This window comes from Calliopsis andreniformis, chromosome 6 (assembly GCF_051401765.1).
Source record: "Calliopsis andreniformis isolate RMS-2024a chromosome 6, iyCalAndr_principal, whole genome shotgun sequence".
Lineage (NCBI taxonomy): Eukaryota > Metazoa > Arthropoda > Insecta > Hymenoptera > Andrenidae > Calliopsis > Calliopsis andreniformis.
In genome coordinates, this window is record NC_135067.1 from 17,706,294 (window position 1) to 17,717,560 (window position 11,267).

Sequence of the window (11,267 nt, forward strand, 5' to 3'; positions counted from 1 at the left end):
AGCAACTTCATTTGGTAATTTTTTATTCAAATAGCTTGTCCCTCCTGAACGCTCTCGAAGCTAGCTGTCGCTATAGTGTTAATATTGCAGCCGATGATAAACGTTCTCCGATTTCTCGACGTGCAAGTGTTTCGCCGAATATTTCCCTTTTCAGGCGGCACTGAAATTGGCAATATCCAAGCATTCTCTTTGTCTGTCCCAAATTGGCCGCTTCCACTTACCCATCTATTAGCGGCACGTCTCTGAGTATCCTGCGAGCCGCTGCGAGTCGATCCCCAGCATGGGCAGCGAGCAGGATCCTCGTCAGTAGCTGACCAAGGACCATCACGCCCACCACCATCCTCATCCTCCTCCTCGCTGGACCCGCAGCTTCTCCTTACTAATGTCCTCATGCCATCACCGTCGGCTGACTGGTTCACCCGCAGGGGATATCGCTCCCAACGGCGATCCTACAATTTCCTGCCCGTCTAGTGCTGTCCCTTTTCACTGGACCTTACCACCTCCCCGCGTTCACTCCCACCGACTCTTTGTCATTCTCGATCGAGCTTCTTGACCGTGAAACGTCCCCCGAAATTTTCAATCAAACGCCTGGCACCGTTGTCCTCGCGTCGACGACTTCAGAAATCACCAGCTCTCGTCCTCTCTGTTCTCCCTTTATTTTCAGAGCGTTCGCCTTCAGGCATCGTGCACTGACATTGTCGCGCATTCACTCTTTCTTTAAATCTCCTAGACTTATCTCGCGATCGCGCTAGCTTCCCACTGTCATCTCCGGCCTCGTCTCACAGTCGCCCATTGAAAACTTTAGTCGGCCGTTTATTCTCCAACGTCCTGTCCTTTTGCAGCTCGCATCCCCGCAGTTTCCCCACCGTTCACCACCACTGTCCCTTTCTTATCTCCACGTTCACCAGGAACAGAGTACGCGACGACTGCTTTTAATTTCCCCGACGGGCTGCGTCCGAGATAGCGATGCACTTTTCCACGGAAAAGTTTCTGCTCGCCGCTACAGGATCAACGCACGATCCTATCTCGAGCTTTCGCCTCGCTCTTGGAAGAGCAGCCGGTGAACTTTGACGCTTCGATCAAAGATATTCTTGCACGGGATTTTCCTTCCTCGTATTCGCCATCCAGGATTACTCTTCCCAAACTTATCCTCATCGATCCAATCTCGCGAGACTTCTTATGCCTCGAGGGACACGCGTCAATCTTCCGCTGGTCCTATGGTGGTCCTTCGTCGTCAAGCCTCGAGGAGACTCGCTCGAGCTGTCGTCTTTTCACGGTCTATGATACTCGTGCCGCGACCAGGTCGTCCTTTGACCAGAAGCAAGACTCAGTGTCGAAAGAAATTGAACCGTGCTCGTGGAAGCGCCTCACGAATTTCCTAATTACAGCTTTGACACAACGCTCTCCTCTCTGGCCGAATTATTTGCCGTGCAAATCTTCAGCTCGCTGCCCCGCTTGCCACCACCTCGCGATCTCCTTTGCGCGATTTTATTTCGTAACCTCTGCCCTTTGGGTGTCGTTGAACGCTGGTTACCGCTGCAGGCCGAAAGATTAATTAGCGGCTGCGCGAGGAGCTTGCTAGCTTCGAGCTTGCTAGCGAGTCGAGCGTGAAAAGCTCGGTTTGCTCGATCGTTTCCTTTTTGGCCAGGGGAATCGGTTGTTCCGGCGCGATCGTGATGTACGACCCCGTGTCCGTTCAACGTCCGCGGACCGAGCCACGCTCCCGTGTGGACTTTTTCATCTGCGACCGCCGCGCGATCATCTGCACGCGTCGGTGATACTTCATGATCGCGAACGGTATCGCGGTCCGCTGTGTCGCGGCCGCTCGTAAATCTGTCCCGATTAATTCGGCATTCGATTAAGTCTCGCGATTAATTACGCCCGGGCCGAGCAACGGAACGCATACGCTCCCTCGTTCGCCAACGCCGCCAAATGATGGATCGACCTGTCCACCGCAAGACCTTTTTCTCGAGCTCGTTCGATCCTCCCGCACGATTTTCATCAACTTCCTTGGCGCCGCGGTTCTACCGGTTTCGAGAGATCCAGAGTGTTCTAGAGAGTGTTGGAGTGATGCTGTAGTATGTGTGGTATACGAGTGTTTGTTAGAATATACTGAGTGATCAGGGAGTGGAACGTAAGCGGTGTGTGTTTGGGACTGAATGAAAGAGTGCGTGGATTAGTGCGAATCAATTACAGAGAAGGAAAGTTTCGGGGAGTACTTGTGGAGGTTGATGTGAATGAGTGTCGAATATGTATATATCTATATTAATCGCATAAGAATTGTGCAGTTGTCATTGGTCCTATTCGCTGATCCTACAGTGTTGTGATTTTAGGAAAATTGGTGAATCAGTGGAAAGTGTTCTCCATCGAGTTCTTGCTGAGAGTAATATCGTGAAAGTATTAGAGCTAAGGAGCTAAGCTATATAAACTAAAAATTTAGATAGTATTCCAGAGGATGATAGGCCTCATGCTTTCATTGTCACGGCGTATAAACTCGATTAACAATTGAATCATTTAGGGGAACGCAGTTGTACGAGCGATGTTCGCAACGAGGCCGTTAACGTCGACTGCGACTAATGAGTTGGCCTGTTCATAATTATATCGGACACCGCCGCACGCTCGCGGCTCGGTTATCAGCCTACTGATACGCGATATTTATCTGGCCGATGATTAATTGCCTCTAACGACGTTAACGATAGCGCCCTTTGATCCTCCTTGACGCAACGCCCGTTAACGCTTCCGGGCGCCGACAGAATATTTTGTTTACCAAGACGATGATTAGCAGGTGTCTGAAAGCGATTCTAAAGCCATTTATCCTGGGACCAATTGGTCCTTCACTGACCCACCAATTAAAAATCTACGACAAAGTATCAGCTCTAATTCCTCCACAGGATGTCGTGCACAGGAATAAAAAGTGTCGTGTTTCGCTGAAATACCGTGGCCCCGTAAAAATTCCGCGGACTGGTCGCAGTTGAATGGCTCGTAAAATTGCCGCGAAAGGAGCACAGCCGCGAGGAGTGCGGCGTGTGCGAAAAAGTTTGGCGGTTTCGAGAAAGTTTCGGCCCGCGATGGGAGCGTAAGCGGCCGCGTGGACGACGAGTGGAGCCTCGGTGCGTTTCGTGCAACTTTCACTGAGAACCTTTTCGCGCGCGTTGGAAGCGTTTCCGCTCGCGAGGTAGCGCCGAGGGGTGTTTCCGGTGGGATCGAGTCGCGCGGCCCCGATCACTGGTTGTTCGCGGTCCGGAGTTGAAGACCCGACTGATGAAAACGCACGCAGAAACTCGGTCTAGCCGAGGGCGCAGGCGCCTCCGTACCTCTTCGCGATCTTCCTCTCTTCCAGCGCCAGAGATCCGTTCGCCTCGCTCTCTCGCTCGCCTATCTCTCTGCCTTGTCTTCCGGAACCGCTATCCCCTTCGACGATCCGTATTCCGGACTCGCGTCGGTCCTCAGCCGCGTCCGCCCGAGCAACGCGATCTCCGCGAGTTTTTCGAATCGCCGGCTGCTCCCCGCCGCGCCTCGGAGAAACTCGAGAGGATATCGGACGCCGTCGTGGTCGCAAGGATTTAGGTATTCTACGTAGATTCTTTTGGCTACGAGACACCCAACGCCGTTTCGCGACCGTTAAATCGGGGAACTGACTGGTACGTTTTGCTTCTTTCCATGGACAATCTGAGGTTTGGGATTAAGATGTTGTGGGGAGTAGAGTTGCTGCAGAAATTCCTTTCTTGGGTGTAGGGGGGAAATTGGGAGGCGGGGGGAAAAATAAAGGTTGTCCTATTGTATTATGTTACTTAGGTTTTACTAAGCTCTGGCACCGAGACTTGCATTAGTAGGACACCTGTTATTTCTTCCTGCAGCTCCCGATTCCCTCACTCTGCATAAGAAGGGAATTCATGAATTCATGCAACCCTGATATCTTGCAGTGTCTTTCAGTGTCTTTCAGTGTCTTCTAGTGATGTCATAGAGTGGGTGACTGAGGGTACTACAGGTAACTCAGTCAAATATTGTGTGGTATCCCCAGTTTCCTTCTCTGTGGCGCCTCTGGAAGACATTTTATTCCGGCATCTGGCGAGACTGATAAAGACTGAGATTTGGGGTCTCTAAAGTTAATGCCATTAGAAATAGATGTGCTTTGAGTTGGTTCTGCACCAGGACGCTTTCATCATGTCCACAGTGTGTTCTCATCTTTCATGGGTCGATTTTTAATTGAAGGTGGGACTTAGCGATTCAGAGGTACGCGAGCTGATGTATCAGTATCGAGATTTAAATGCCGATAGTATGTAATCCACTATGTTCTATGTAGACGCGGTGTCTATTGAAAGGCTTGATCCAAGCGAGATTTGGTGGCGAGTGTGTCTATGACCTGAATCGATTATAGGGTTCATGCGATTTCACGACAAAGCCACTCTAAACACTGAAGCTACTATCGGTAGACCTAACAGGGCTAGTAATTCCATTTTCATTGAAAAGCTAATGAAAAGTTCTATCATAACATGACTCCCTTTTTCTGAAATCTCTGCTAGCACAGTTGATCAACCTAGCGAGGCTACAGTTCACCCGTCGAGTCATCTAGAATCTAGAACCTCTATTCCGTGAGCGCAACCCAGATACTGTTTACACCAAGAAGTTTCGAGTAGTAACAACCCAAGTCGTGAAGGTTCACAGTTTCCTTAGCTGCGCCAGCAGTTTGAAGCTCCGATAGGTTATCGGTAACCTTCTGAGAGAAGTTTCATTTCCATCGTCGGTCCAGGTGGCAGCTAGGTCTCGACTCGATCGTAAAGCGCGATGGATCTCCGCTGCAGTCGATGGAACCCGATTAAATCTTCCAGGCCAGCACCGCCACCCAGTTTCGCAATTCCCATGTTCTTCAAAATTGCCAGAGATTTTCTCTGTCCATCGCATCGAGGTTGTACAGCCAGCAGAAAGTCAGTCAAACGAACCGGAAGGTGTTTAAAGAGGACGAGTCTAATTCCGTGTACACCAGGTTGATAAACGAATCCACCTGAGCTGGATGGAAGAACATCGGGGCATTTAGAAGTCTGACAGCGCGGTGCTATCGCGTCACTTCTATCGAGTTATCCTTGATTCCGTCAGCTCAGATTAATCTCCCCCGTATCCTAAATCTCCGTTTGCCTTCACGTCGTCTCTTCCTTCCTCTCCCGATCTCTTCAGCCGTCCTTCTAGACAGCGAACGTTCATTCGTCTCGTTCCACGTCTAATGCAAATTCCGAAAAGGCTCCTAGAGCCCCGACCATAAATCAGGTTAACGTTATCCACGTTTGCTTGGCTACAATGGCCCGTTCTGTTTCACACACGCCACGTCGTCCTCCGACCTTTTCGTCCAGCAACTCTGCTGTTGCCTCGCGCGATTACAACCACCACATAAGCGCCAAAATTCTGATCTACCTACCTCGTAACTCCAATTTACATTTCCGGTCTTAATTCGGAGATACAACAGCGTTATCCTTTTCTTAATTCTTTTTTGAGGCCAAAGTAGCGGAGGGAGATAATTCTGTCCCCTAAGAAGAATAAATTTCTGGCGATCCATGAAAACAGTTCGATCCATTTTTTATTCAGTACCTATGAATTTATCGAAAATCATTAGAAACGCGGGGTATCGAGCGAATCGAGTGAAAAATTTGTATTGCAGAATTTTCGGCCCCGCGAGCCGAGTAATTACCTGCGGAGGATGGAGTAATTATTATTGTGTCGCATTAGCGAGGAGAAACGATACGGTTACGTACCCACGAAAATACGGGCCGAGCGTAACGCGTATGCGAAATTTTCTGCAACAGCGGACTCGATGGAACGCGAGGGGGAGGGAGGGAGTAGAAGGGAGGGGACAGTCGCGTCGGAAACGAGCGATTTTTCACGTTTCCCGAATCGCTGCTTTTTCCCTCGGTTCTTGGTCAATTTGGCGCGCTCGGGCGGACGCAATTTCCCTCGGCCTCGAGGAGAGAGCGACTGGCCCTGATCCAATGGAACGACTCGCGGCGACACTCGATTATGGTGAGAAGCATAAATGATGGACAATGGGGATGCAACATCTATGCAGATCTGTTTGCCGCGAGACAGATTTCCTAGACACGGGTAGGGATCGTTGTTCAATCGACACGTGGACGGAGCAAGACGATTGAGGAAGGTGTATGGGCAATTTCTAGGCGATTCGATTCGCGTATATTCCACTATCTCCGATTTCGTTGCGGCGCAACGCGAACGTTTTCCTTTATGCAAGCGCGCTGAGCGTGCAACCAGTCGCTTCACGATTGAAATAGGGTTTCGTTGCGGGATTTGATTCTCGGTGTTCCCATCTATCGCGTGCGCTATCAGAACTTGGGTGAAAAGTGATCCACTCCTGTGCATTCCGAGGGACTTTGTTTTCGTGTTATGCGCAGTTTTGTGCGCCTATGTAGGTACGGTAGTTTAAGCGATAGATAAGGTTACAGTTAGTGGATCGTTTTGAGGTACAAGAGTGTATGCAACACATTGCATATATTTTTTTTTGGATCTTGAAGTAAGATGAATCTTTGTAGAATTGAAGTTTTGAAAATTTGAATATTTGAACATTGAATATTTGAATATTTAAATATTTGAATATTTGAATATTTGAATATTTGAATATTTGAATATTTGAATATTTGAATATTTGAATATTTGAATATTTGAATATTTGAATATTTGAATATTTGAATATTTGAATATTTGAATATTTGAATATTTGAATATTTGAATATTTGAAAAATGGATAGTGGACTGTCATAACACGGTGCAAGTAGAGAATAGTTTAATTATCAAAATTAATTATCATTTCACCGTCTCCTCTCAGGTTAAATTAATAACGTAAAAATACTTCTTTCGATTTCGGACCAGTGCCCACACCCCCGGTTCCTTTGAAACGATCTATCTATCCTAGCGTGTTCGAGCTCGTAAAGGAGGGATGACAGTGTCTCATTAAAAAAATAGAGAGTCATAAGCGACGGTAGTATAGGGTTTCATGACTGAATTACAGGCTAGACGTTAACGCAATTTGTCTGTCCCGTCGATGATCACTCGCGTGACTGGCACGCCCTTCGGTCTGTGCGGCTCGTGCAGTCACGGACAGATTTAGACGTCTTCGTAAGGGTGGACGCGTAACTCTCTTCTTTTCGTTCAAATTGCGTCCGCGGTGGGAAGTGGCGAGGCTGACGTAATAACGGCAACATCATTCGCGCTAACGCGATAAAAAACTTGGCCGTCCACGGATTGCTCGCTTTAGGCGTGCAATTTCTCCGGAGGAAATTACTAGGTAGACGGTGGTTTACAGTTTTGAGGAAACGTCGGTTCGCGTGACAGTGCTCCCTAATCTCCCGCGGATAAATTGAAAATTATTTCCCTCGGGTCCCCAGCACCAGCGGTTTCCCTTCCTCTTTCCTATTTTCCCCATGTCTTTCAAACATGTTTTTTAACCGATCTGTCTGCGGTTTTAGTCCAGTTCGAAATAGAGTCCACGAGCGTGAAAGTACGCACGGAAAATTGTTGCGTGGATCCATGAAGATGCGATTTTAAAGGGAGATCGGCTAGTAGTCCGTTTAAACCACGTCCACGTCCAAAGTGGCGATCTCAGCGTAATAACGACATCAAGCGCATTACGCGATACCTGCCATTAGCCTGGCTGGTCGAATATCGATTTTATTGACCTATCCTGGCTGACTGAGAATATTTGGTGAATTCCCTTCGGGCAGTGTACCCACTATCTATCGACTATAATTGAAAATTCTTTGCTTCGACAATTTTTCAAACTTTCTGTGGTCTACTTTGCTTCTTATAAATTATTCGTTGCCTCTGGCTACTGCTACCCTGTTTTAATACTTCTTCCACTGCGGTAACCGGCTGCACGTATACACCAACACACTTTCCTGTAACTCTTTTTCAAACGTAAGATCAAAGTTGACGATATACCAGCACTTTATTCAGAATAATTAAGTACCAGCCGTGAATAAGGTTGTCAGTTACTTTACTTCATTGCTACAGCTCCTTTTTAATATCTAACTCTGAATTGGTTGCGCCCTGCAGTGGAAGTCACTGCATTTGAACTCAGCTTTTAATATTTCGGCCTGACAAGTCTACACAGATAAATTGTAGAAATTAATAAATAGAAAGCTTGAGAATTCCTTATAAAATATTAGTAACTTTTATTTCTACTAAAATTGCAGTGATACTACTATATCATAATACTGACACCGTATCAGTTAAGAATTACATAAATGAAAAATCGAGACAATCTTCACCATGACCTCCCTAATGATCATCTCGGTCGAATGAAATCCTGAGTCCAGAAATTGTTGTCGAGGTCATGGGCAAAGACCTCCAAGTGGGATGTCGAGATTGGAACAGCGGGACGCATGTTGCGATAGGGCCATTTATCCGGGGGATGTATCGTGAAACGAGAAGACAGGAGGCGTGGCTGCACGTACAAACGTGCACGTGCATGCACGCGTGGCTCGTGGTTGCAGGTGCCAGATTGCGTCTGCGGCAGGGTAGACGCGGCGCACCTGTGAGAAATTACCCCAAGGCACGCAGCCCGTTCCTCGAGTAGCTGTCTAAGCTCGCGTCACGTAACCTCGTGTACGACAAGGGGAACGCCAGAGTCCCCTCGTCGAAAGCTATGCAAACCTTGAAACGAGATCTTTGGAATTCCCCCTTGAAACGCTTCATTGTGCCTAGGAACGGACCTCTGCTCTTTAAAAGGGACTGGATGGTCGAGCTGCACAAGCTCGGGGCGAGTCACGCGTGCAGCTTCGGGGTATTAACAGAGGGAAAGAGAAAGCGAAAGGTAGCAGAAAGGGAGACACTGAGGGAGAATGGAATCGTCCTGGTCTCGGGAGCGATCGATTATCGATAAATACCTGCTGGATTGCTCCTGATGGTCCAATTGTTACAGGCGTCCTCCTCAGGGCTCGTCGTGCACTGACCGAATTTCTCCGCGAAGGATTAACAACGCTAAAAAGGAAACGAGCTTCGTGTGATTTATATTATAGCGCGAGCTGCAGCCTCGCGAGGATTGGGGAGGACTCCGTGGCCACCATTAAGTTTTATTTGTGCTCCTTGATAGCACGCCACCTCCGGAGATAGTGAGGATAATTTGTTTACAATTGCACCGAGGGGGCAATTCGGTCTCTCGCGATGGCTGCGACTGAGAAAAAATCTCCTTCGTCGTGGATAACGATTTCCTTCGTGCACAAAAGCGTGTTCATCAAACGCTCGTTCGGGGGAGGTCGACCTTTCTCTTCACCGATCTACCCCTTCTTCCTCTCTCGAACTTTTCTCTTCCACTGGCTGCGATGCCTCGTGCCTTTCTGCTAATGTCTTTCCTTCTTCTCTATCCACTGTTTGGCGAGCCGTAAAGGTTGTACCGAGAGACTCGTGGTCGCAATAAGGGGACCCTTAATTGTTAAATATTATCTTCCATTCAGTTCTTGTTACACTCGCTGCGGGGAATTTCCTTCAACTCCTACCGCCGCTTTTTCCGTGGCGACTCGAAGTTTTTAAACAGGGGAATTTGAGATACACGGAATACATTAAATCTCGACGCTATTAAAAGCACTAGAAGCCTGTAATTCTGTGACTTTTTATGGGCTTCATTATTATAAGTGGACCGGGCGGTGGGTCAACGAGAACCTCGAATGGTGTCTTCGTGGCTTTCCTCTCTCTAATGGCCGTGTCGGTCGTTAGTCCAATAACGCTGGCGATAAGAAAAAGTGGCTCGAGGACGATATTTGCAAATGCATGGAGATTCGAGTGATTTATCGGGCGCCGTGACGTATCGAGAACACTGTTACCGAAGGAACTGACTGGCAGAAATGTCACATGGGGTTAAGGGTCTCTAATAATCTCGTTTTCAACTAAAACCGTTAGACGCTTAGATAGCACGCAACTTTACAATCTTATGGTTCTTTCAAGAGCCTGCAAGTTTGAAGGTGCATAATTGTTTCTTTTCTTTTTACCCTGAAACCACGTCTCGCACCGATTTATACTTCAGAACTGGCTGATAGTCGTTCGAGGAGAACGCTAAGAGGAAGCGAGGAGGATACAGAGTGGAAAGCGGATTCGTGGGTGAAAATTGCAAATGTATGCGAGTCGGTGCAGCTGCAGGAGGCTGACGAGCCAGTCGCGTGGTTCAGCATTATCTCGTGGCGTCGTTCCAGCACGCTTAGCGCAATTAAAGTATTTGCCGGCTGAATTACTTATGAACTCCAAGAAAAAAGGGGAACGGAGTGCTCGAAACTTAACCATCGTTGTTGGTTTCCGCTCTCCGCGCGTAACTATCGGAACTGCCCCTTCCTTCCCACCCCCCGCGCTTCAACTTTCCAGGGGCTTTCCTTCGCTTTCTAGCAAACTTTGCTTCAAATTAATTTTGCAATTCTAACTTCTGTCTCGGTTGCTCTCTCTCGGCTCGATCGCGTGCCGTCGACCAACGTCGAATGCCGAGCTTACATCGTCGGTTCCTTTGCCAAAAATTCTCTCAAGTTGGAGGGGGATTGGCTGTGAATCCGAATTAGCGAGCGGAACGTGAGCTGGAGACGTCACATGTTTTCACGACACGATTCATTAGCAATTTGTCGCTCCAGGTTGTTACTGAACGATTAGAAATAATTAGTACTGGAATTCAGTAGTATAAGTCAATTGAAGCAAAGACGATATGCTATATTAGGAGGAAAATTTGTTTAGTCGTGTAATATTAATTCCTCAAGCGAGGTGAGCCAATTTATTCGTTATATGAAAGGGATATCACGATTTTATTAAATGTAATAGTTTTTAAATTCGTTTATACTTCAGAAGAATGTCGTGAATTACAATAGATTTTTTCTAACTTCTTCAAATCTTACTATCTTTTAATAGAGTTAATCCTCCAATTAACCCACTTCTCTTATCCTCGAGCTAAAGTCCCCACATGACAGACTTCTCCAAGTAGGATACCACGTGTTTACAGACGCTATTACATTTTAAAAGAAAAGAGCAGAAGCAGCTGAACTTCCGGCAAATTCCTTCCCGTAGCACAGATCCGATTTCCCGACTGCACACTTCCCCCGTCCTGCAAGTTCGCCTTTTTCCTTCGTTGACAAAAATTCTGCGGCGACGAGCGCCGCCGCGTCGAAGGTAACCCCTTGGAATTAGATTGGACGGTATCAGCAGTCATCTTCGCGTCTGTTTCTCTTCCCATCTTTTTCTGTTTTCCCAATTCCGCCAGCCCGCTTCTATCTCCGCATTTTTCCTTCGAAACTTCCCCC

General features: G+C 47.6%; 1 protein-coding gene across 2 annotated transcripts in view; it reads right to left on the reverse strand.

Annotated features, from left to right (window-relative positions):
* LOC143180797 (dipeptidase 1) overlaps window positions 1–792 on the reverse strand; it is a 65,617-nt gene extending 64,825 nt beyond the window's left edge. Inside the window, exon 1 of one of the 2 annotated variants that reach the window (XM_076380765.1) lies at window positions 222–792. In XM_076380765.1, the coding sequence (XP_076236880.1) occupies window positions 222–392 (171 nt within the window). In that variant the 5' untranslated portion in view covers window positions 393–792. The remainder of the gene's footprint in view (window positions 1–221) is intronic. The other variant, XM_076380764.1, reaches the window with a different exon arrangement.
* Between the last annotated feature and the right edge of the window lie 10,475 nt (window positions 793–11,267).